This window comes from Melanerpes formicivorus, unplaced genomic scaffold, assembly GCF_026170545.1.
Source record: "Melanerpes formicivorus ecotype bairdi unplaced genomic scaffold, bMelFor1.0.p_v2 SCAF_31, whole genome shotgun sequence".
Lineage (NCBI taxonomy): Eukaryota > Metazoa > Chordata > Aves > Piciformes > Picidae > Melanerpes > Melanerpes formicivorus.
The window spans coordinates 3,202,679-3,230,115 of NW_027142383.1; the positions used below are offsets into that span (position 1 = coordinate 3,202,679).

At 47.2% G+C, this 27,437-nt stretch overlaps 1 protein-coding gene across 3 annotated transcripts in view; it reads right to left on the minus strand.

Moving 5' to 3' along the window:
- ZSWIM6 (zinc finger SWIM-type containing 6) overlaps nucleotides 1–27,437 on the minus strand; it is a 321,402-nt gene that overhangs the window by 144,339 nt on the left and 149,626 nt on the right. For all 3 annotated transcript variants that reach the window (XM_068155388.1, XM_068155387.1, XM_068155386.1), the window contains exons 3-4: nucleotides 6,433–6,581; nucleotides 5,539–5,689 (exon numbers count right to left, since the gene is read on the minus strand). In XM_068155388.1, the coding sequence (XP_068011489.1) occupies nucleotides 5,539–5,689; nucleotides 6,433–6,581 (300 nt within the window). The remainder of the gene's footprint in view (nucleotides 1–5,538; nucleotides 5,690–6,432; nucleotides 6,582–27,437) is intronic.

A 27,437-nucleotide genomic window follows, 5' to 3' on the forward strand; every position in this document is an offset into this window, starting at 1 on the left:
CCCTGCCCCAAGAGTATGCTGAAGAGTGGACAAGATCTTGGGAGGGGACACAGCTGTGCCAGCTGATCCAAATCGACCAAAGCAGCTTTGGTGGGCATCTGGTCCCTAATAAGCGCCAAACCACCACACTCTGCATGACACAATCTTGTAAAATGATATTTTGGTTTTAACATAAAACTACCATACCATGACACAGCTATCATATTTTTGTTCCATAAGAAACTAATCCTTGGCTCACAAAACAGTTTTCTTCCCTCTTAACCTGTTCTTAAATATAAAAATGGAGGAAATAACTCTAGAATTGTTTGTTTTGAAACATGCAAATTATGTGAACTTTCTTCACCTTTTAGACAAGCAAGAAGATATTAAGTTGGCAGCTGGCAGACAGCATACATACCAGTGCAAGCAAGGCAGTCTTTATCGGGTTGAGTGCCTGTGGGTAAGAATTAGAGGGAAGGCCAACAGGGCTGACATCCTGGTTGGAGTCTGTTATAGACCACCCAACCAGGAGGAGGATGTTGATGAGTCATTCTATAGGCAGCTTAAGGCTGTCTCAAGATCGCCTGACCTTGTTCTCATGGGTGACTTCAACTTGCCTGATATCTGCTGGGATTTTAACATAGCAGAGAAGTGGCAATCTAGGAGGTTCGTAGAAAGCATGGAGGACAGCTTCTTATCCCAGGTGCTGCGAGAGCCTACCAGGGGCAAGGCTATGCTTGACCTCCTCTCCACCAATAGGGAAGGGCTGGTGGGTGATGTGGTGGTCGGAGGGTGCTTAGGGGCCAGTGACCACGAGATAATTGAATTCTCATTATTTGGTCAAGCTAAGAGGGGCGGCAAGAAGACCTCCACTCTGGATTTCTGGAGGGCGGACTTCAGGCTACTCAAGGAACTAATTCAGAGGGTTCCTTGGGATAAAGGCCTTAAAAACAAAGGGGTCCAGGAGAGCTGGTCCTACTTCAAGGAAGAATTGTTGAAGGCTCAGGGACAGGCTGTGCCAATGTGCTGGAAGATGAGCCGCCGGGGCAGACGGCCAGCCTGGATGGTTAAAGAACTTTTAATGGAACTAAGGGAAAAAAAGAGGGTGTATCACCTTTGGAAGAAAGGTGAGGCAACCCGTGAAAAATTTAAGGATATTGCTAGGTCTTGCAGGAAGAAAATTAGGGAGGCAAAAGCACACTTGGAGCTTAGTCTGGCCTCTGCTGTGAAGGACAACAAAAAGTCCTTCTATAAATACATTAATAGCAAGAGGAAGGGCAGAGACAACCTCCACTCCTTGGTGGACACGGAGGGGAACGTTGTGATAAGGGATGGGGAAAAGGCAGAGATACTTAACACCTTCTTTGCCTCATTTTTTACTAGCAGGACAGAATGTCTTCCAGACAGCTGGCCTGCAGAGCTGGCAGAAGGAGCCAGGGAGCAGCATAGTTTTCCACTGTTCCAAAATGGGGTAGTTGGTGATCTGCTCAGCCGCCTGGATCCCCACAAGTCCATGGGACCAGATGGGATCCATCCTAGGGTGCTGAGGGAGCTGTCAGAGGAGCTGGCCAAGCCGCTTTCCATCATTTTTCAGCAGTCCTGGCTCACTGGAGATGTCCCAGAGGACTGGAAGCTGGCCAACGTGGTGCCCATGCACAAGAAGGGCCGGTTGGATGAGCCAGGGAATTATAGGCCTGTCAGCCTGACCTCAGTGCCAGGCAAGATCATGGAACAGGTCATCCTGAGTGCATTAACACAGCACTTAGAGGATGGCCAAGAGATCAGGCTCAGCCAACATGGATTTAGGAAGGGCAGGTCCTGCCTGACCAACCTGATCTCCTTCTATGATCAGGTGACCCGCCTGGTGGATGTGGGGAGGCCTGTGAATGTAGTTTACCTGGACTTCAGCAAGGCCTTCGACACCGTCCCCCATAGCAAACTCCTGGCCAAGCTGTCAGCCCATGGCCTGGACAGGAGCACACTGCCCTGGGTTAGGAACTGGCTGGATGGCCGAGCCCAGAGAGTGGTGGTGAATGGTGTCACATCCAGCTGGCGGCCAGTCAGTAGTGGAGTCCCCCAGGGATCAGTGCTGGGCCCCATCCTCTTTAACATCTTTATTGATGATCTGGATGAGGGCATCAGTAAATTTGCGGACGACACCAAGCTGGGGACAGGAGTTGATCTGCTAGAGGGTAGAGAGGCTTTGCAGAGAGACCTCGACAGGCTGGACAGATGGGCAGAGTCCAACGGCATGAGATTTAACACATCCAAGTGCCGGGTTCTGCACATTGGCCACAACAACCCCATGCAGTGCTACAGGCTGGGGTCAGAGTGGCTGGAGAGCAGCCAGGCAGAGAGGGACCTGGGGGTGCTGGTTGATGGTAGGTTGAACATGAGCCTGCAGTGTGCCCAGGCGGCCAGGAGGGCCAATGGCATCCTGGCCTGCATTAAGAACAGTGTGGCCAGCAGGAGCAGGGAGGTCATTCTGCCCCTGTACACTGCACTGGTTAGGCCACACCTCGAGTACTGTGTCCAGTTCTGGGCCCCTCAGATTAGGAAGGATGTTGACTTGCTGGAACGAGTCCAGAGAAGGGCAACGAAGTTGGTGAGGGGCTTGGAACACAAGCCCTATGAGGAGAGACTGAGGGAGCTGGGGCTGCTTAGCCTGGAGAGGAGGAGACTCAGGGGTGACCTTATTGCTCTCTACAACTGCCTGAAGGGGGGTTGTAAACAGGCAGAGGTTGGTCTCTTCTCCCAGGCAGCCAGCACCAGAACAAGGGGACACAGTCTCAGGCTGTGCCAGGGGAAGTTCAGGCTGGAGGTCAGGAGGAAGTTTTACACAGAGAGAGTGATTGCCCATTGGAATGGACTGCCCGGGGAGGTGGTGGAGTCGCCGTCACTGGAGGTGTTCAGGAGGAGACTTGACAGGGTGCTTGGTTACATGGGTTAGTTGATTAGGTGGTGTTGGGTGATAGGTTGGACGCAATGATCTTGAAGGTCTCTTCCAACCTGGTTTATTCTATTCTATTCTATTCTATTCTATTCTATTCTATTCTATTCTATTCTATTCTATTCTATTCTATTCTATTCTAATCATAGCCTATATTTACTTCCTAAAAATCTCCGTATCTACAATGTTGCTATCCGTGAAATAAATGAGATCACGGATAAAGCATTTTTTAAAATAGACATGAATATATGCCACTCCCAGATTACTCTGAACAGACAATACAAACAGTTAAGTATGCAAAGGCCTATATCACTCCCTTCACTGATATTTTAGTTCTCTGACATCCTAAAAGATGACAAGATATGAAACCAACATTATTTTAGAACTTAACAATATCATTGTCCCCTTAAATTCAATGTCTAAGTTCTCTGCCACTATTGGCACAAATCAAGGTTCACCAGGGACATTCTGCTTTTCCTTTGGTTGCTTGCTATCATAATTCTGGTCTCTCTTAAAGCCTCCTTCAACTTTTGCACATTCTCATGAACATTTCACTTGGAAAAAGGGATGTCTTTAACTAGAGTGAAACTCAAGGTGAAATCTTAGCAAAAACATGGCATCAGTGTCAAATTTTCATACAAAGTATGAGTCAAGTTGGACAGAGTCATCCATTAACAGAAATTTTCAAGGAACTTTCTAATCACTAGTGGAAGGAATCCTACTGCTGTGAGGAAGACATGGACAGGTTAGCAACATAAACACAAGCTGGAAGTAGAAGAACCAAGTTAAGTTCTACCCTTAAGCCTACTGCACACTTGAAGTGTGAAATGTATTTGCAATTGAAACAGTGGTACATGATCAATGTATTTTGATACATTTAGAGGAGGCAGAATAGTTCAGGACTGAAACAATAGGGCCTGCCTCAGATTGCAAATGCAGTAGCTGAGGTGGTGAGGATGCAGGTTGCATTGTGGTTTTCTGGAAGTGGCAACTACAATTCTGATTGAACAGAGGTAAACTAATCAATTTCATTAATCTCAAATATTGCTTATTTGATGCTGCTGGCAGAAATATTCCACCTTCAGATAGATGCTGTCAAAAAGATGACACTAACATGGAACTGATGAAACAAGAAGAAAATTTAATAATAACTTTTTATTGGCAGCATGTGGTAAGACTGCTATAGGTAACAAATGGAGAACACATTTCTGCTTCTCTCACCACCTACCAGCTCAACCAACATAAGCAATGAAGCATGAGACCCTCCATTTTTCAGTATGGTGGGATACAATTTTGCTGTGTACATATCCAGCTTAGCAAAAAGCATTATTCCCCAGCAAGTCAAGGCATCATAAAATTACATACTAAAAGGGTTGATATACTTGAAGGCAAAGTACTCATATCTATACTCTCTGACAGAGCTCGGCCTGCTCTTCTGGCTGCCTGGCTGCTTCACTGGAAAGGATCTTATCTAACAACTTTGAGATAAGCACACTAACAACACTTTTGTTTCAGTGCCAACAGCACTCCTAACTTATTTTCTCTTTCCTTCTAATTAAATATAGAAGGGGGGAAGGTTAGGGGGGAAGCGGGGCAGTTCCCTCCATTCAGGGGGGTTTCCTTGCTGTTTTCTGCTTGTAAATACCTGTATAATATTGTAAACACTGTGTATTTGTACATATTCATTGCATTCCATTGTAGAGTGTGGTTTTGCTTGTAAATATAGCTTCCATTTGCTTTCCCCGACTGAGTGAGACAAGTTTTTGTTAATGCTCGTGGGCCAAACTACCACAGCATCCAAAACCTTACTACAGCTAAGATATACACATTAATCTCTTCACTCATACACTCAGTGCATTATATTTTGAATTAATAAAATTAGATTTACCACTGTATTTTAAATAAAAGCAAAAAAACCGATCTGAAGAATCATCTATATGTGTACATACCAACTGGTTAGTAGTTTGTTCCAATACCTAAGAAATCAATGCTGTTGGTTACTTAATATTATTCTTTCCACTCAGTTACTCACCTTTAAAATATTGCTGACATTTACTTTCAAGTTGTTTTATATTTCCCCTCCCAACCACAAATTCCTATAGATTGAGAACTTGTGAAACAACAGTACAAAACTGTGTCAGTGAGTTTCTGGAACACTTTAGAGCAAGTGTCTTCAGATGTTACCAGTTTAAATATACCTTTCCTATTTCAGCCTGTGTTCCTCTCTCTATTGTATAAGCCATGTATTTGATCACAGTTGACCTTTCCAGTAAAGCAGTGTTAATTGTTATAGTCCTCTGTTTGATCTCCTTTCCTGATCAGTATTGGACTTCTGCTTTCCTTTGTTGCTATCTTCTCATACTCTTAATGAATCTTCTCTTTTTGCCTTCTATTTCTTTCTAGTTGTGAATCAATTTCTTCCTTAACCTTTAAAGTTTAGTGCTCATGGCTTATATACTTGCCCAACTTTAACTGAACAAGCAAACCTGCAGAAAACTCTAACCTGCTTTATCTAGTACAAAAAGAAAGTTTTTCTCCATTCCGATCAGGTACTTGTTTCTTCATTATATACATGAACACCTAAATTATTTTGAAGTCTATACATTTACCCAATTCATCCCAGAGCTGCCTATACTTGTCAGTCATTGCAGTTCCTTGTTGTCTCCAAAGCAACAGATGACGGTCAGCCATGAACTGTTCTGTTATCAACGTCAACATGCGAGCTCCATTTGAATCTCTCATCTTTAGCATCTCTCGCACCTAGGAAATGAGTCTTTTAATACAAACTTGAAAAAAACCAAAACACAGTACTGACAATATACTGCAATATCATATATTCATCTCTGTTAAATAAGAAATATAACTTATGTTAAACTTTTTAGAGTAGAAAAAAAAGTCTGCCTTCCCAATTTTAACAACAATTTTTAGTTTCAGGATCCCATTGTAACTCTGCAAACATGCTTCTTCCACTAGTAATCCACAGGTCTATTATACAAGCTGATGCAAGACTATTATTGCTACAGGTTTCTCCAACATTTTGGGGGTAGGAAGGAAGAAAACAGCAAAACTGCAGACAGTTGAAATGTTATCTCATATCCTTAAACTGATCTCAAGACACATTACACTGTGTTCCACTGCATTAACTTGCCATTGTGTTCCCAAGGCTTCATTTTGTTTTAGAACAACAGGACTTTGAGTAAGATGTGAACAAGACATTAGAAAGAAGTTGTTTACTATGAAGGTGGTGGAACACTGGAACAGGTTGCCCAGGGAGGTGGTGGAAGCACCATCCCTGGAGACATTCAAGGTCAGGCTTGATGGGGCTCTGAGCAACCTGATTTAGTTGGGAATATCCCTGCTTATTGTAGGGGGGGTTGGACTAGATGACCTTTAAATGTCCTTTCAAACTCAATGGATTCTAACACATTCTATGATTCTAAATACAGAGTGCCCAAAGGAGGGGGTAGAGACAAAAGAGGGAAGGTTTAGCATACTCAACATACCTTTGCAAAAAGCAAATTGAGCTGCTTCCCTGATCCATGGTATCCAGCCTGGGAGAGGAAGAGTTTAACTTGTTCTTGGACCTGTTCCTCATCCAAATGCCAGCAGTTTTCATCATCTATGCTAGCACCTGCTGTTGGGTCAGGAGCACCTGCAAACAGCAAGAAGATAAATCATCATGTTCGATATAAAGAAGAGGGGTTTGTGGGTCATGGGGAAAAGATTACTGCAAAGGTTTTTGGATTTCAATATTGTCCCATTTTGGATGTCTTGACTTTAATCTAAAGGTTGTTTCATAGTTTCATAGTTTCATTCAGGGTTGGAAGGGACCACAAGGATCATCTAGTTCCAACCCCCCTGCCGCTCTGAGCCCTGTAAATCTCAGGGAAGACTAAAGCACTGTTCATGCCTATAGTGCACCACACTCGGGACCACTCTGAGAGTCCTGCTGTTCCTTTAAGCCAAGTAAACAAGAAGCCGCCGCTCAACGCAGCCGCATTTCTCTCCCCAAGGATGTTTACATTAGCCCCAAGAATTGTCGTAGCCGGGCCAATCCCGTAGCCCTGTCTACTGTCGTGTCCGATTGGAAACATCTGAGCCCACCTATCGGCAGCTGTCGCCCCACCCTGCCGTGCGAGCCGACTCCGAGAGCCTACCCCACGGGCTGACCCCGACCAGGTGTGACTGTTTGAGGCTGTGCCTTTAAGAAAGGGACAGTGCTGGGATACTCTGGCTGAATGTTTTGGGAAGTAGGGGGAGAGAGGGGGGTACGGGGGGGGAACCCTCCTCTGTCCGGAGAAGGGAATTTCGTTCCTGTATTTTCTTTTTTTTCCTTGCTATATATTTATATATATATATACATATATTTTGTATATCTAACCTGCCTTTCCACATTGCTTGTAAAATATAGCATTCCTTTAGCTTCTCCGGCTGAGTTAGCTGTGGTTTTTTTTCCTCTTTGTGGGGGAGAGAAAGCTAGGCCTTCTCTCTCGACCCACTACACCAGGACCGATCCCTATTGTCTGGAGGGAATCAGCTGAGTCCTGAAGGGAACCTGCTTACAGGCTAAGCCCAGGTTCCATTCCCTCTCCACTGCTGCGGAGAGAGGAAACAGCTACCCAACACCGCCCTCCAAATCGACTAGGAACCAGTCCAGCAACAATAGTCTGCCGGACCTCCACCTTGCTACAAACAACAGCTACAGAGTATCTTCCACGTGCTTTCCATCCACTAGCACTCAGTTCAATGTATCCGCATCTAGCAGTGTAACCCCTGACGCATAGAAATATTGTAATAGCGCTGTATATAGCTAGAATCCACCCATGTCCCGCCGAATCACCATCTAGTGGCCAAGCAGCGGAACTGCACCCTTCATTATATAAATATAGAAATAGTTCTGTAGATAGTTCAACTAAGTTCTCATTATAACACTAAGCCACTTATGGAATGTATTTCATGAACATGCACTAGAACATATATAGAAGTTAGTGATTCATTGGTTATTAATAATTTTTATAATTAATAAAAATAATATTTTCATATTCATAAATTTAATAACCTCTTCATCACACAGCCAAGCCTCTTGGCAGTGCTGCCAGGGAAACCTTGGTTCCCACTGTCCACATCATTCTTATTTTGGGGTCAAGACACGACCATCTCCACATCTCTCAGCCAAGCACTTTTCAAGATCACTATATTCATTTATGGTCAGGTGAACATTGATTGATCTGGTCTGCTTCCTTTCCTACTATCACACACATCACTCTTGACCATCAGACCTGATTTCTACACTGCCACTTTTCTTCTAAAGATATGGAACTGAGTGAGTAGACAAGAAACTATTTGAACAAGTGTCACCGGCTGAGGCTGTCCCCTTAAGAAAGGGAATATGGTGGACGGAAGTTGGTAAACGGAAAGAATAATCTAAACTAATTTCATTGGAAAAGTGGGAGGAAGCACCTTCTGAACTGGGAGTGCAGGAAGACTATCCTGGGCACTCCGGCACTCTATCTTCAGTCTTGCTTCCGCCTCTCCACAGTGCAGCAGCTCTCTCTCTGTGCTGGGCTTTCTGCCAAGGCTCCGGCCTTCAAACTGACAAACCTGATAAGGCCTGTATTGACTGCTTCAAATTAACACAAAACTGCTTTTAACTTCTTTCTTTCTCTTTCTCCCTCTTTTCCAAACTACTCTGGGGAAAGGGGGGGAGAGAGGGGAGAGCGGAGGTGGGGAACCCCTCGGCAAGGGGGGTTACTCTCATTTCTGTGTTACTTTATTGTATATCTTTGTATATATTGTAGATATTGTAAATTTGTAAATATTCCCCTGCATACCCTACATTGCTTTGTAAATATAAAGCTCCACTGCTTTGCTAATTCAGCTTGTGAGTTTTCTTTTCCTTTCCCTTCAATTTTTTTTTCCTTTTACTTCACAAGGGGGAAGGGAGGAGGCTTCTTGGCTCTTACCCTTCTACCCCACCACAACAAGCAACAGAAATGCAGGAGGAAACTGCCTTAGGAGCTGCCAAATGAAGCCCTTGAAAGAGTTGGGAAGAAGGCTAAGGCTCAACACCAGGTAGATCTGAACAGTCAACCCAATGAAGACAGCTTTGGGGTGACACATGGCCCCAAAGAGGCACTGCAAAGCTTTGTTGGATGGACAGTTTAGCTGCAGAGAGGAATATGGGCATCCTTGAATTTAATCTCTGCAACACAGTTTGACGCCAAGACCAAATCCCTTTCCCCACTTGTAAACTGGGGATAAGTGTGAATAACAAAGAGGCCCAGGAGGAGGTGGACTCATCAGCCTGGGAAAGGAGAGAGACAGGACAGCAAGTTAATCGAGGCACTTAAGCTGAGAGGGTGCGTGGACACGGGAGGTAGAAGATAGAAGCCATGTTGTGTGTTAAAAAAGTAGCTAAGAGCTAATGCCTGATGGTGGTTGCCTCTGCTGAACCATCCTGGACTCTGTCGATTTGTTCCCTGCCATTCGTTGTCCCATAACTGGTGACCCTGATGTGCACAAACATAAAGACTGGCCCATGGTGGGGCCTGACATGGAAGGATAGATCTGGCGCTCCTACAGCCAAGCCATTTTCCCTGCAGAGAAGTAGCAACCCTTTAGGAGTTAAGACAAGAGAGCAGCTGGTGGTGGATCCCAGCTTGGAAGACAGGACACCCCCCCCTTCCCCTGAAGCTGCATCCTTGTCCCTTCCTCTTTAGAGTTGTAAAATTTATTAAATTCAGTGGACCCTTAGAGCTGATAGATTAATAAGGCGGATCTTAGAGACACAGCAGATATTAATAAGATGGAATTTAGGGCCAGAAGAGTATATTAAAAGAATATAGGTGGACTGAAAGCCAAAGGAGTCCAGATTCCAAGCACTCAGGACACCAAAAAGGTGAGCTGTTGTGAACGGGACAATGATTTCAGCAGAGGTGTTGAAAGGAAACACAAATACATGCATGTTATAGTCACTCTCTCTCTGGATGAAAGGTGAACGGCTGTGAACTATGGGGAATCAACACAAGAAAAGAAAAGTATTTTGAGCATTTTTTGAGATATTGTTAAAGACCAGGGGAAAAGTATGGCTTGGGAGCAGAAAAATGTCCTAGAAGCCTTTCAGAAACTCTTTAAGCAACATGAGAAGCCTATCGGTACCTCTGTTCTTCAGCAGATGCTTGTCGTGGATATGCCCTCAGAAATGCGCGGCAGATCCATCAACGAAAATATAAGTTTATTTATATATATACAAACTCTGTAATGGGGTATTTACAATCGCCCTTCACAGGTATCAATATTCGGTTAGTGGAACTATCTTTACAGAATGTTATGCATGGGCATTTAAACCAAAATGATTCACAGAACTTACAATCTAAACTGAGTAAGAGAGTGGCGGGGGAGGGGTTGGTCAGTGACCGGCAACCCTCCACCCGGAGCAATATAAACGCTATCCTAAACGAAGCTCTACAAAGGGCTTGGCTTACTCACAAGCTGAGAACTTCGTGGAGTCTTTCCTCAGTAATGTTTATAATCCAGACAACGTGGCACGGATGTGCCATAATAAGGAGGCAGGAAATGGCGCCGGCCGCGTGGCCGCACCGTGTGGCTCTGCTGTTCTCTCCCAGGATACAAAATTCCTTGCTCGGAGGGGGGGGGCAGTGGCAGGTCAGCAACGCTGGTTCACACGGTCTACCAGGTTTTCTCCTACGATGGATCACACAGCGGTTGATCCCACGGAGTGCTGTCCACGGCACCGCACGCAGCTGGGTGACGGTGGCAAAAGGACCACGAGGCCTCCCGAAGCACTGGCTGGCACACACGCACACACAGGCTCCAACACCGAGGTGGGGGGGCTCATTTGCCAAACGACCCCTATTTACCATTTGCCCCAGTGAATACTGGCCCAATAAGCATCCGTTGCCAACGCAAACATTAACCAATGAACTACCAGTTACCAAATATGGCCTGAGTATATGCTATACTCGGGGAAACAAATATATAGCCTGCCTCTAGTACTGCAGGGGTGAGACCACGCCCAGGTAGGCTGTTTACCTGGACTCAGTGGCGCCAGGATCCCCCCTGCTGCCTCCAGAAAGGAGGGGGGGACAAAGGAGGGTTAACACATACAGAAATATATCCTACCCAAATGTTTGGGGCACAATCCTGATCATAAGCATCCTTCACTACAATACTCTTTTCAGCTATTAAGCACCAAGTGGTGGCAGCGGCTCCCGTGGCGGCTTTGGTTTGTCCCATGGCCGCAGAGGCAGCGGCGGCTCCCCATAGCCCTTGTACATCAAGCAGCGGCAGTTACCAGCCCTTCATTCTTTAAAGAAATGCCACTCCATTTTTTCATCACCAAGAAACTAACGAAAAAGTGTTGAGGATTGGCTTAGGGCAAAAGGACATGGGTCCCAGGAACATCTGTGCAATTTAGGCCTTGAAGGACTTTCTGTTGAAAATATAGCAATGGAGTAGGAGTTGTGGAAAAGTGCTGATTGCCTGGCATGCTAAGGTCAAGCTGCCCCTGAGAAGAGACAAAGAAGATAAAGAGGAGGTGAGATCTGGGAAAGAAGAGCAATTAGACTGAGTAGAAAAAAACAACCCACAGAGTAGTGAAATAATGATGGAACCTTTTAGAGATAAACCAATAGTATGTGTGAAATTAGAATAGAATTAACTATGTATAAGACTATAAATAATGAAGCGTGGAACAATAAAGTTGGATGATTTCGATCACTCTGTGACTGTTTGAGGCTGTGCCTTTAAGGAAGGGACACTATGGCTGAATGTTTTATAAACAAAGGACAGGTCTAAACGAATTTCATTGGTGGATTGGTAGAAAGCAGCTTTAAGTTTTGAATGCGACTGAGACTTTCCTCAGTTTTGATTCTGCCCTCCTCCTTTCCAGCTTCTAGGCTCTCTGCCAGACTGACCTTGGACTGATAAGCGTGAGGCCTGCAAACCTACTAACATTTTGATCTAATTTATAACTGCTTTTAATTAACAACTGCTCCTTTCCTCTCTTTCTAACCCTCTCTGGGGAAAAAGGGGAGAGAAGGGAGTACAGGGGGGGAACCCTCCTGCAGCGGGGGGGGGGGGGGGGAATTTCGTTCCTGTATTACTTTGTTGTATATTTCTGTGTATATATTGTAAATAATGTAAATTGTGTATATATACCCTGCAGTCCCTAAAACTGCTTGTAAGTACAGCATTCCTTTGCTCATCCGGCTGTGGTTAGCTGTGGTAATTGTTTTTCCTTCACTTTGTGGGGGGGAGAAGGCTGGGCCTTCCTCCCAAACCCACAACACACTCATATTGACTGCTGTCTTCCCTGTCTCTGTTCCTGTCAAAAAAGCAACTTTGGAGCAGAAAGCAGTACTCATGCATTCAGAACATTCATTCTAAAGCTTGAAAATCTGCACATTTCTGAAGACAACAGCTTGTAAACAATGGAAGAAGAGTGCTTTTGCTACTGCTGTCTGTTTGCAGCTTAACACTCCGCCCTTCACCCCCCCCTTATCTTTCTCTCCCCTGCTTGCAGTCTTTTGCAGTTGTGCCAGACTAAAAGTTGGCTCTCTTTGTGTGACTCAACAAAGATAAAATCACTTGCTGCTTGCCCAGACAATAGCTGATATGTGTTGGGCAGAGCCACTGGAACGACTCTTGGAAGGAGCAAAGATAACATCATGATAACTGGACTGCAGCTGGCCTACAACAATGGCTCAAGGACCCAGCCATTACGCCTTCAGGACAAGATAATCTCCACCCATCAAGTACCCTGGAAAGGGTAGACAATGGATTCACCACCTGTTTCCTGATGTGTAATGAGTGTGGGGGCATGTAGATGGAGAAGGAGGAGGTGGAGGGCCCCCCCTCCTCCATCTAGACCTCTGCCCAAACACACAGGAATACACAGAAAGATTTCCTGGGGAACGATACCTGGATATTTACCTAAGGATGATTTCCTGGCCCTGGAATTCCTGAGGGACAATACTTGGACACATACCTAAGGACTAAAAACTGTATAAAAGACTTGAGCAACTACTGGCTTGGCAGAAGAAAAACAGAGAAGAAAAACAGAGATGAAGGAAAACACAAGAGAAGGACCATGCTGCTGAGAAGGAAAAGCCCGGGACAATGCTGCTCCGGAGAAAAGAGGCTGCGGAGCCTGGAAGAAGCAGACTGAACCCTCTCTCCGTGTCCTAAGTTTCGCCTGCTGCAACTCATGGAGCTGAAAAGGCTGCCCAGAGGACCACAACTCTTCTCCAGCCAAAGCCTCAGCACCCTTTCTCTACAAACCCAACATCTCCTGCAGTACCTTTCTTCCACAGACTCGAACTGTCATGGGGGGGGGGGTGAGGGGTGTGGTAATACAATTCCTTTCCTCTTCTCTCTCTCTTCACTCTCTCCCTCCCTATTTTCTCCCTCTCCCCTTCTTATTTCCACTTTATTTACTGTGCTGGGTTGAGGCAGCCCCCTTCCCCACCCCTGGCAACAATAAACACTCAGGCAAACGGATTGCAAAAGTGATGGAAAGTTTAAATAGAAAGCAGTGAACATTTACAGAAAGCCAAAAGTGCAGTGACAAAGAAAAATCCCAAAATAGACCCAGAAAGATCCCATCCCCACCTGAGGGTACACCCAAGACCCCCAGGGCTACTTCTTCCCCCTCCCCCTGCTAGGCTAGTCTCAGCTGGCCAGATCTGAGAATGTCCATCCCCCAGTGGCCTTGGGCCTAGCCAGGCCCAAAGCCAGGAGACATCTCCCCCAGTTACCGGCCGACGGAGGAGGAAGAAAAGAGAGCGTGCTAGACTCCGCACTGGATCTTATAGTGGTACAAAGAATTGTGGTAGGAAATACTACATAATTTCCTGTGTCCATCCCTCTGGGCTGGACTTCTGGGCACAGGAAGTAAACATTGCAGGGGGCACCCAGATCAAACTGTAACATTTACATAATAAATAGTCTAGCTGTTGATATTTTGGCCTCGTTTGTGCCTCTAATTTCACAACATGGGAATATTCAAAAGAACTGAGTCTCTTTCCCTCTCCAGACCGAGACAGCAGTTTTGCAAAAGTTGTGTTCAGAGTTCAAGTAACAGTGCTAAGTTTTGTTAAGAAAGATATTTCAACATTTTGTGGATGTAAACCTGATATGGATGATTTTAGCATTATTTCTGATTATAACAGATTTTGGTGATTTGCTATTTTAATATTTGTAATATTAAAGTTTTAACAGCAAGTTAATGAGTACTTGTAAGAAGTATTTGGTAATTGTAATAAGGTATTTTGAGTAATAAGTAAGAATAACAAGAACAAGATGTAAGTACTAATGAGTAATAGATTAAGTTGTTTTACGAGTTTATAGGTTAAGTTTCTCTTCTGTTTTGAATCTTCTTCTTTTGTGTGCCATGGCATTTCAAAAGGGCTCTATGTAATACAAGTAAGGATTATAGCAAATAAGTTTTTATTGTACACAGCAAACTTTCAGTGACAACATTTTTTTAGACATTATAGTATCATAGTATCAGTCAGGGTTGGAAGGGACCACAAGGATCATCTAGTTCCAACCCCCCTGCCATGGGCAGGGACACCCCACACTAGATCAGGCTGGCCAGAGCCTCGTCCAGCCTGGTCTTAAACACCTCCAGCAATGGGGCCTCGACCACCTCCCTGGACAATCCATTCCAGGGTCCCACCACTCTCATGGTGAAGAACCTCCTCCTCACATCCAGCCTGAATCTGCCCACCTCCAGCTTCATTCCATTCCCCCTAGTCCTATCACTACCTGAGATCCTGAGAAGTCCCTCCCCAGCCTTCCTGTAGGCCCCCTTCAGATACTGGAAGGCCACTATTAGGTCACCTCAGAGCCTTCTCTTCTGCAGACTGAACACCCCCAACTCCTTCAGTCTGTCCTCATAGGAGAGGTGCTCCAGCCCTCTGATCATCCTCGTGGCCCTTCTCTGGACACGTTCTAGCACCTCCATATCCCTCTTGTAATAGGGGCTCCAGAACTGGACACAGTACTCCAGGTGGGGTCTCACCAGGGCTGAGTAGAGGGGGAGAATCACCTCCCTTGACCTGCTGGCCACACTTCTCCTGATGCAGCCCAGGATCTGATTGGCTTTGCGGGCTGCAAGTGCGCACTGAGAGCTCATGTTGAGCTTCCCGTCCACCAGCACCCCCAAGTCTCTCTCCTCAGAGCTGCTTTCCAGCCAGTCACTGCCCAGCCTGTATTTGTGCCGGGGATTGCCTCAACCCAGATGCAGGACCCTGCACTTGCTCTTATTGAACTTCATGAGGTTGGCTTGTGCCCACCTCTCCAGCCTGTCAAGGTCCCTCTGGATGGCCTCCCTTCCCTCCAGCATGTCTGCTGCACCACACAGCTTGGTGTCATCAGCAAACTTGCTGAGGGTGCACTCAATGCCACTGTCCATGTCACCCACAAAGATGTTGAACAAGACAGGTCCCAGGACTGATCCCTGAGGGACTCCGCTTGTCACTGGCCTCCACTGGGACATGGAGCCATTGTCAGCCACTCTTTGGGTGCGGCCTTCAAGCCAGTTCCTTACTGTAGTGGATATGCCCTCAGAAATGCGCTGCAGATCCATCAATGAAAATATAAGTTTATTTATATATATATATATACACAAACTCTGTAATGGGGTATTTACAGTCATCCTTCACAGGTATCAATATTCGGTTAGTGGAACTATCTTTACAGAATGTTATGTATGGGCATTTAAATCAAAATGATTCACAGAACTTATAATCTAAACTGAGTCAGAGAGTGGATGGGGAGGGGTTGGTCAGTGATCGGCAACCCTCCACCCGGAGCAATATAAATGCTATCCTAACTGAAGCTCAGCAAAGAAGGGCTTGGCTTACTCACAAGCTGAGAACTTCGTGGAGTCTTTCCTTAATAATGTTTGTAGTCCAGACAACGTGGCACGGATGTGCCGTAATGAGACAGGAAATGGCGCCAGCCGCGTGGCCGCACCGCGTGGCTCTGCTGTTCTCTCCCAGGATACAAAAGGTTCCTCGCTCGGAGGGGGGCAGTGGCAGGTCAGCAACGCTGGTTCACACGGTCTACCAGGTTTTCTCCTACAGTGATGGATCACGCAGCGGTTGATCCCACGGAGTGCTGTCCACAGCACCGCACGCAGCTGGGTGACGGTGGCAAAAGGACCACGAGGCCTCCTGAAGCACTGGCTGGCATGCACGCACACACACACAGGCTCCAACACTGAGGTGGGGGGGGCTCATTTACCAAACGACCCTTATTTACCATTTGCCCCAGTAAATACTGGTCCAGTAAGCATCTGTTGCTAACACAAACATTAACCAATGAACTGACACCTACCAAATATGGCCCAATTATATGCTATACCCAGGGAAACAAACATATAGCCTGCCTCTTGTACTACAGGGGTGAGACCACGCCCAGGTAGGCTGTTTACCTGGACTCAGTGGCGCCAGGATCCCCCCCTGACGCCTCCAGAAAGGAGGGGGAACAAAGGAGGGTTAACACACAGTGAAATATATCCTACACAAATGTTTGGGGCACAATCCTCACCATAAGCATCCTTGACTACACTTATCCATCTAGTGGTCCACCCATCAAACCCATGTGCCACCAGTTTGGAGACCAGGATGTGGTGCAGGACAGTGTCAAAGGCTTTGTTCAGGTCCATGTAAATGACATCAGTTGCTCGCCCCTTGCCGCGATTAAGAGATGGGACGCAGCCTGATGCAGGCCAGGTGTCCACTTTATTATGCGGAATTCTTCTTTATAAAACTAATACAACGCAAAAGCAGTTTACAAGAGGAACCAGGGACTCTGTTACATCAATGTGCTGTATGTCTGAAGTCTTACACTCTCAGGCCATAATAACCATTCGTAATCAAATATCTGCCCTCCTCCAACAGCACTGCTGCACCGTTTTCCCATAGTTCACAAACCACCAAGGCCAACACTGTCTCCTTCCAGCAGTACTTGGAGCTCGACTCTCCAAGATAAACAGAAAAAACAGAATAAACCAATCCAGGTTGGAAGAGACCTTCAAGATCATCGCGTCCAACCCTTCAACCAATCCAACCCACCCAAACAGCTAACCCATGGCACCAAGTACCCCATCAAGTCTCCTCCTGAACACCTCCAGTGACGGCAAATCCACCACCTCCCTGGGCAGCCCATTCCAATGGGCAATCACTCTTTCTGTATAGAACTTCTTCCTAATATCCAACCTGAACCTCCCCTGGTGCAGCCCGAGACTGTGTCCTCTTGTTCTGGTACTGGCTGCCTGGGAGAAGAGACCATCATCCGCCTGTCTACAACCTCCCTTCAGGTAGTTGTAGAGAGTGATAAGGTCAACCCTGAGTCTCCTCTTCTCCAGGCTGAGCAACCCCAGCTCCCTCAGTCTTTCCTCATAGGGCTCGTGTTCGAAACCCCTCACCAACTTTGCTGCTCTTCTCTGGACTCGTTCCAGCAAGTCAACATCCTTCCTAAACTGAGGGGCCCAGAACTGGACACAGTACTTGAGGTGCGGCCTAACCAGTGCAGTGTACAGGGGCAGAATGACCTCCCTGCTCCTGCTGGCCACACTGTTCTTGATGCAGGCCAGGATGCCATTGGCCCTCTTGGCTGCCTGGGCACACTGCAGGCTCATGTTCAGCCTGCCATCGACCAGTACCCCCCAGGTCCCTCTCTGCCTGGCTGCTCTCCAGCCACTCTGACCCCAGCCTGTAGCTCTGCATGGGGTTGTTGTGGCCAATGTGCAGAACCCAGCACTTGGATGTGTTAAGTCTCATGCCGTTGGATTCTGCCCATCTGTCCAGCCTGTCGAGGTCCCTCTGCAGAGCCTCTCTACCCTCTAGCAGATCAACTCCTGTCCCCAGCTTGGTATCATCAGCAAATTTACTGATGATCGATTCAATGCCCTCATCCAGATCATCAATAAAGATGTTAAAGAGGATGGGGCACACCACTAGTGACAGGCCGCCAGTTGGATGTGGTACCATTCACCACCACTCTCTGGGCTCGGACATCCAGCCAGTTCCTAACCCATCACAGTGTGCTCCCATCCAAGGCATGGGCTGACAGCTTGGCCAGCAGTTTGCTATGGGGGACGGTGTCAAAGGCCTTGCTGAGGTCCAGCTAGACTACATCCACAGTCCTCCCCACATCCACCAGGCGTGTCACCTGATCATAGAAGGAGATCAGGTTGGTCAGGCAGGACCTGCCCTTCCTAAATCCATGCTGGCTAGGCCTGATCCCTTGGCCATCCTGTAAGTGCTGTGTTTCCCCCTTCTGTTATATAACAAGAATCCCCTTAACAAAGCAATTAATCAAACTCTATAAGCATTACAGTAAACAAGGTAAAAAAAGTAGCATAAAGAATAAAGCCGTAAAAGCATACATAATTGTTCTAAGAAAACAACAAATCTAGAGATAAAGTCCCCAATTACCAAGCAGTTTAAAAAATGCAGGCAATTTATGGTTCCAAGCAATTACTGAACGTCATGAAGTGTTTTCACCTGTACATTGATTTGTAAAGACTGTGGAACAATTGTTTGGGTCCGAATTCTCCACCCTAAATATTTCCAAGGTGGTACATTCTGAATTTTCTCAGATGCTGCACAAAAACCCACTTTAGTCACAGTAGATACAGTAAGGGCTACGGCTTTCTCCATGAGCTCGGGGCTTTGTGCCACCACTAGATTGTCATCCATGTAATGATAAAACAGAACATCAGGAAATGCCTCTCGAACAGGACTAAGAATTTTTGCTACATACCACTAACAAATTGTAGGACTATTTTTCATTCCTTATGGAAGCACAACCAAATGATATCTCTGCAAAGGTTGTTGCATGTTGATGTCTGGAACTGAAAAAGCAAATTTAAGAGCATCATTCGGATGTAAAGGAATGCTAAAGAAGCAATCTTTTAGGTCAATAACAGTTAAATGCCAATATCGTGGTATCACCTGATCTCCTTCTATGATCAGGTGACCCACCTGGTGGATGTGGAGAGGCCTGTGGATGTGGTCTACCTGGACCTCAGCAAGGCCTTTGACCCCGTCCCCCACAGCAAACTCCTGGCCAAGCTGTCAGCCCATGGCTTGGACGGGAGCACACTGCATTGGGTTAGGAGAGTGGTGGTGAATGGTGCCTCATCCAGCTGGTGGCCAGTCAGTAGTGGTGTGCCCCAAGGATCAGTGCTGGGCCCTGTGCTCTTTAACATCTTTATTGATGATCTGGATGAGGGCATTGAGTCCATCATCAGTAAATTTGCTGACGACACCAAGCTGGGGACAGGAGTTGATCTGCTGGAGGGTAGAGAGGCTCTGTAGAGGGACCTCGACAGGCTGGACAGATGGGCAGAGTCCAACAGCATGAGATTTAACACATCCAAGTGCCGGGTTCTGCACATTGGCCACAACAACCCCATGCAGAGCTACAGGCTGGGGTCAGAGTGGCTGGAGAGCAGCCAGGTAGAGAGGGACCTGGGGGTTCTGGTCGATGGCAGGCTGAACATGAGCCTGCAGTGTGCTCAGGCAGCCAAGATTGCCAATGGCATCCTGGCCTGCATCAAGAACAGTGCGGCCAACAGAAGCAGGGAAGTCACTCTGCCCCTGTACACTGCACTGGTTAGGCCGCACCTTGAGTACTGTGTCCAGTTCTGGGCCCCTCAGTTTAGGAAGGATGTTGACTTGCTGGAACGAGTCCAGAGAAGGGCAACGAAGTTGGTGAGGGCTTTGGAACACAAGCCCTATGAGGAAAGACTGAGGGAGCTGGGGTTGCTAGCCTGGAGAAGAGGAGACTCAGGGGTGACCTTATCACTCTCTACAACTACCTGAAGGGAGGTTGTAGACAGGCGGATGATGGTCTCTTCTCCCAGGCAGCCAGTACCAGAACAAGAGGACACAGTCTCAGGCTGCACCAGGGGAGGTTTAGGTTGGATAGTAGGAAGAAGTTCTATACAGAGAGAGTGATTGCCCATTGGAATGGGCTGCCTGGGGAGGTGGTGGAGTCGCCGTCATTGGAGGTTTTCAGGAGGAGACTTGATGGGGTACTTGGTGCCATGGGTTAGTTGTTCAGGTGGGTTGGATTGGTTGAAGGGTTGGACGCGATGATCTTGAAGGTCTCTTCCAACCTGGTTTATTGTATTCTATTCTCTTCTAAAGCCAGTTGTGATTCCAGGCTGTGGAGTTCAACACCACTATCACATGAAATCAGGCACAGGAATACTGGTACACATGACCCAGATATGACAAGACTGACAATATCACATCATCACAGTCACCGCTTCCCGAACACAGCAGTGAGACAGAGGAAGGACTCCTAAACAACCACAAAAAGGAGTGTAGATTATTTTCTCTTGGAGAGGAACATGGAGAGACACACACCAGGAACTAAGATTTGCCAAATTATATGTGGGTGAGGGCAGCCCTGATTGAAGATTCCCCATATCTTCCATAACATCATTAATCTTTCTGAGATCATGGAGTAAGCGCCACTTGCCTATTTGTTTTTTGATGACAAAAAGAGGAGAGTTCCATGGACTCGTGGAGGGTACAATATGCCCCTTCCCCAATTGCTCTGTGACTAGTTCTTGGAGTGCGCGAAGCTTTTCCAATGGTAGGGGCCACTGACCCACCCAGACAGGGGGATTTGTTTTCCATGTTAACTGGAGGGTGTCGCGCACCGCAATGGCCCCCTCTAAAAATGGGTGTTCATGGTCACCCCCCATTGTGAAAGCACATCACGACCCCATAGCACCATAGGCACAGATAAAACAAAAGGTTTCACAGAAGCTATATGCCCCTCTGGTCCCTGAGTCTGAATGAAATTCAGGCTCTGATGACTTTCTCCAGCTCCCCCTATGCCCGCCAGTGCCTGAGATGCACTAGCTAAAGGCCAGCGGGTGGGCCATTTAGCTTTAGAAATCACTGTGACATCTGCTCCAGTATCAATAATACCACTAAGCACTATTTTCTGCTGACCATACATCAGGACACATTGACAGATAAGACGTTTTTGAGAGATAGTCTGTACCCATAGAATCTGTGGATCCCAAGTAGACTCTAATCCTCCTTTATTTCTTAAAGGTCCCTTTGCAAGGGGACATTCTGATCCCAAGGGAAGCAATAATAGCTGTGCAATACGACTTCCCTTTGGTACCATGCAGGGAGGAAACGGAGTCTATGCCATGATCTGAATTTTATCTGTGCTGTCAGAATCAACAACCCCAGGAAGCACAAAAAGTCCTGATATCGTTATTGATGATCTACCTAATATTAATGCCTGAGTTTCAGTAACAGCCACTATGTCCTGGCATCCCAGCAGCACAGTGGCCCTTAATTCATCCTGTTTGTTGCCCAAGCTGCACGCATTTGCATAGAGGCACTTCAGCTGGGCTGGCCCTGTCCTCCTCTTGTGCCAATTCCCCTTGGTTTCCACAGAATGTCCTGGTGCATCATTCGTGGCTTGCCTCAGGGCAGCAAGTTGAGAGCCCTTACCAGCTCTCCATCTCTCTGCTGCTGGTGAGCTGCCCCTCTGTCACCGGACAGCAGGAGACTATTAACCCCTTCCCCATTCAAATCTAGTTTAAAGCCCTATCAATGAGCCCTGCCATTGATTTGATGGTTTAATTTTAACATAGTTCTTTAAGTTTTTAGGGATTTTTGGTATTAGCATAAGTTAGGAGTTTATTTTAGGGATGTTATAAAATGTTGTTTTGGTCTTTTCTTTGTGTTCACAATAGCTTTAAGACAAGGATTATAAAAATATAACACCCCCCCCCCCCACAAAAAAAAAAAATCTAACACATCACGCCGAGGTTTAGCCTAGGACGTGGCAAAGTCTAGTAAAGGGATTCATATTTTATCACATACAGGCTTTAATGATACCGGCAAGGAAAGGTCAACTCACGTCATGAGCTGGATAGATCAGTTGTGCAACTAGGTTCTGCAAACATCTCAGCTGACAATGCAGGAATCCACACATGGGCAGAAACCACTAGGAGCACCACAGCCACCTGAAGGCTACCTGTGCTGAAACTCAACCGACCACTAAGACTGATCACAGTCACTGTCTGTGGCAATGCCAGCGACGAGCAGTGTGAGCAATCTGGCAGTGCAGGCCTAGAGCCTGACATGCTGGTAGGCCATGCTCAGCATAAGTGCAGAGCCAGCTAGCAGTGTAGCAAAACAGTGCTGTGCCTGCAGCATGTAACTAAAACAAGACACTGGTAGCTATAAACATGGACAGTTATCTTGGGACAACAGGACATGCACCTGCATCAACAACCTCGTTGTGTCATTAGTAGTTGGACCAATAATCTGTAATAGTGCAATGTGTGGTCACTCATAGGGAACCAATGGAGCTATGCCAACAGGGCACTCCGAGTTTATATAAGTTGTAGCAGTTGCCTTGCTACGCACTTCTGCCTTTCCTGTCTCCTGTTTCTTCTACACTTTACAGTGCTATACTCGCACTACAGGCCTGCTCCGTAGGCCTGCACCTCAGGCCTGCATCATCGGCCTGCAACACTGGAACAATAAAGGAACAATACTCGATCACATTGGTCAGCCGTATTGATTCCAATCTCCGTTGTCTACATCTGGCGCCCGAATACACCTGAACTTGTGAACAAGGGATCCTCGGACTACAATACTGATCGACTCAGCACACAGAGGTACGTCCGAGCGATACGGAAAGCCGGTCGAACAGCACTGCCCCGGTGCTGGAAAAATTAGCAGCGCACGCTGAAAAAGGAAGTGAATCTCACCCTGGCTCAGTGAGCGACTGGGGACGGGCCAGGGGAAGCACGCCACCACAGAAGAGACTGTGCTAAACACCCTCCACCTATCCTCTCCGTGAGAGGTATTACTGGCAATTCTAGGATCTTAATAGGGCTATTAGCCTGAGCCCAGAGTCATCCCCACGGCAATAAGCTTTTACTTCTGAAGCGCGGGACGAAATTGCAGCCCAGCTGTGGGATGAGGTGCTAAATGCTTAAAAAAGCAGCTTTTCGCTATAGCACCGTGTGACGGATCGTCACGGACATTGCAATCGGAAAAAGCAGAGCAGTCTACTCCCGATTCAGCTGCTGTGGCGTTTGGTTCTAACCGAGACGAGAAAGAGACTCGGAAGGCACACCCCGCCCTCCGCCCCCCTCCCCTATCCCTGCACATCGTCTGCTGCTCCATCAGCATCCTCCTCAATTTCAATTGCCCACTACTCCTTCTACATGAATTGCGGCTCTTTATTACCGTCCTTTTGCGCGGAAAAATCTGCTCCTGCCACGTCAATAGCGGCAGAAGCGAATCCAGATCGAACTGATAAGGCGCGCGAAATCAAAATGGAGGTCGCTACGCATTAAGAATTAGACAAAGGAGACGGCACCTCCGCCATCTTGGCAAGCACACCGTGTTTATTAACACACCGCCACAGCCGTCCACACCCAGTGGAGAAACCCAAAAAAATAAAAAAAGTAAACCCCCCCAAAAAAAGCGGCGAAACCTGCGGCTTGGCGTTTTCGATCCCCTTCATGAACATCTTCCTGATACCGCCAGCGATGGCTTGGGCTTGGAAGCCAGACAGTGCGAACTCTGCCCTAGAACTCCTGGAGCGCTTGCAGGCTCGCGATCACAGCACTTTTGCACCCCCGCCCCGCCGCGAGCCCCGGCCGCCCCGATGGTGGCCCCCACCACCCCGGCAGCGCTCACCTCGGCAGCCCTCAGCCCGGCGGCGCCCATCCCAATGGCGCCCCACCCTCCGGCAGCTCTCCTGGCGACGCCTCCCGTGACCCCCCATGGCCCCCGCGAGTACCGACGGCTCCGATCAAGCGGCATCGACCGACGCACCACTGATAACAGCCACCCCCACAGCAGCAGCAGGAACGGCCCTAGCGGCCCCTTCCCCCCAGCGGTTTCAGCTGCGCTACACCCCCCCCGCCTCCTACATTCCAGTCATTATCAGCAGAGTATAGCCTCGGACGAAGATTTCAATTGAGTCCCGATGCGGTGATCAGGAGGTGGGAGGGACAGGGAACTGTCCCACTGCGCTGGTGGAAAGGTATTGTGGGAAATGTAGTCACAGATGGAGAAGGTTAACAATGACTATGGTAATCTGTAGACCTTGCAACTTCTCAATTAACTGACAATTCACTTGCAAATGCCTGAGAAGCCACGCCCCGGCAGCCAGCAGACTCTACTAGGTGTCACCATTAGCCATCTCGTTCGGGCAAGACCTTTGCCAGATCTTATCAGCAATTGCAGCTTCCTGAGAAGGCTTTGCAATTAAGTCAGGATTTAGTGATCAAAGGGTGGTCCACCATCCAGGACAATAACTCTGATCCTGTGTTTCTTATTACTGAGCAGGGTCTAACAGGGACACTTGGTTCCTTTGTCAATACCATCCCTTACATATGGCATTCAATACTAATTCAGACCTGACTCACGATATGATGGTAGAAATGTGGATATTTTGGCATTTGACAATGCTAATGAAGAAACTAAACAGGTTCTCAGCATTTTATCAACAGGTGCCACTGCCTCATGACTGCAAGACTACAACGAATGAAGGCATCGACAAGCAGCAATGTACCTAGCTACGGCCATAGAAGCAGTCCTGAAATCATCGTGCCTCTGAGAAACCTAGGTACCTTAAAGTGTCTGATTGTTGGACAGACTTGAAAGGGTCACAGACCTAATCATTTTACTCGAGATCGTCACAGAAGCTGCTTCTGCAGCATGAATATACCCCGCACGACGACACCAAACCAGGGTCCTTGGACCGCGCCCCCCCCTTCCCCCCCCGCCCCCTCTGGCAGCGCACAGCGGACCTGACAACAGCCGCATATCTCCTTTTGAATCCACAAAGCGTTGTCGAGTTTAACTGGCATGGTCCTTTGGGTCACAGACCCTGTGCTCTGTTAATTAGCAGACCTGTCTACCCTTAGACAGGGCATTCCTATAATTCCTGGTTCAATACATTCTGATTATGACTGGGCTATTAAAATTATGCTCTATACCATTGCCTCTCCTGTTAGCACTCTTGTTGGGACAGAAATTGCTTAGTTAATACCATCTGAGTCCCGAGTGCCTAAAACTTCTAACAGGATCCAAGGGCAAGAAGGCTCGGGTTCCACCAATATCCCTAATACCTTATTAGCCCTAGAAATCCAAAAGGGAAAACTGGAACAGATTGTATCTGTCCAACACCCTTGTGGACAAATTATACAATTTTCAATTATTATGGATACTGGAGACGATGTCACCATTATACCTAGTCATAAATGGAATGGTCACTAGCCATTGCTCATGGCAAATGCTGAAGTCATGTGTTTAAAAGGTATCCAAACAACCTGGGTTAGCAAAGAGACAGTGCAATTAGCTTTTAACTACAGCAAATCAATCACTGTAAGACCGTACACGTTAACCCTTCCAGTTGCTCTATTGGGCTGATATGCCTTAAATCAACTAGGAGAAAAACTTGTTAACGTTCCCTTTTTGTAGTGGCTACTAATCAGCAACCAACCCTCAAATTAAAATGGAAAACACATAATCCAATAAGGGTGGAACAATGGTCGTTCAGACACGATAGGCTGCAAGATATGGAGCACTGGAAATTGAGGGTGAGGTGGTCCTGATGCCGGAGGACACACCATCTGGGGTTCTCCCTAAAGCTAAGCAGCCTAAGATTAAACAGCCTAAGGCAAAGCAGCCTAAGGTCAAACAGTCTTCTGCTGGCATCAGGACCTGTTCCCTCAATAAAAAGAGGAGGGTAGTTGTTATTGGTGATTCCCTTCTGAGGGGAATGGAGGGCCCTATATGTCGGCCTGACCCATCTCATAGGGAACTCTGTTGTCTGCCAGGAGCCCAAGTTAATGATGTTACCAGTAGGCTGCCTAAAATGGTACAGCCCTCTGACTACTACCCCTTACTAGTTATGCAGTTAGGGAATGATGATGTTGCAACCAGAACTCCCAGGGCTATCAAAGATGACTTCAGGGCCCTGGGAGACCTGGTTGAGGGGTCAGGGGCACAAATAATTTTTTCATCAATACCTTTAACTGCAGGAGGGAATACAGTAAGGAACAGGTCAGCAGCTATAGTTAACAAGTGGCTTAGAGGCTGGTGCAGTCAAAAGAATTTTGGGTTTTTTGATATTGGGAAACTTTCCACTGCACCAGGCCAGCTGGCAACAGATAGAGTACATCTGTCCCAGAGAAGGGGAAAGATCACTGTATATGAGAACGGACTGTCCCCCAAAGATAAAAAAATCCTGGGTAGGGAATTGGCAGGTCTCATAGACAGGGCTTTAAACTAGTTTCGAAGGGGGAAGGGGCTGAAGAGAGTCCTCTCAGACAAGAGTCTGGGGGCGACAAGCTAGAGTTGGAGGTGAAACCAGCAGCCCAGCTGAAGTGCATGTACACTAATGCACGAAGCATGGGTAACAAACAGGAGGAGCTGGAAGCCTTGATGCAGCAGGAAAATTATGATATAGTTGCCATCACAGAGACGTGGTGGGACGACTCACACGACTGGAGCGCTGCAATTGACGGTTACAAGCTCTTCAGGAGAGACAGGCGAGGAAGAAGGGGTGGAGGGGTGGCCCTTTACATCAGGAAGGCACTAGATGCCATTGAGATGGAGGCTAGGGATGATCGGGTTGAATGCTTGTGGATAAGAATTAGAGGGAAGACCAGCAGGGCAGACACCCTGGTTGGAGTCTGTTATAGACCACCCAACCAGGAGGAAGATGTTGACGAAGCATTCTATAGGCAGCTTAGGGCTGTCTCAAGATCTCCGGACCTTGTTCTCGTGGGTGACTTCAACATGCCTGACATCTGCTGGGAACTCAACACGGCAGAGAGGAGACAGTCTAGAAGGTTTTTAGAATGCATGGAGGACAGCTTCTTATCCCAGGTGCTGCGAGAGCCTACCAGGGGCAAGGCTATGCTTGACCTCCTCTTCACCAACAGGGAAGGACTGGTGGGTGATGTGGTGGTTGGAGGGTGTTTGGGGTCCAGTGACCACGAGATAATTGAATTCTCGGTTTTTGGTCAAGCCAAGAGGGGCGGCAAGAAGACCTCCACTCTGGAGTTCCGGAGGGCAGACTTTGGGTTACACAAGGAACTAATTCAGAGGGTTCCTTGGGATAAAGTCCTTAAAAACAAAGGGGTCCAGGAGAGCTGGACCTACTTCAATGAAGAATTGTTGAAGGCTCAGAGACAGGCTGTGCCAATGTGCCAGAAGATGAGCCGCCGGGGCAGACGGCCAGCCTGGATGGTTCATGAACTTTTAATGGAACTGAGGGAAAAAAAGAGGGTGTATCACCTTTGGAAGAGAGGGGAGGCAACCCACAGAATGTTTAAGGATGTTGCTAGGTCTTGTAGGAAGAGAATTAGGGAGGCAAAAGCACACTTGGAACTTAAACTGGCCTCTACTGTGAAGGACAACAAAAAGTCCTTCTATAAATACATTAATAGTAAGAG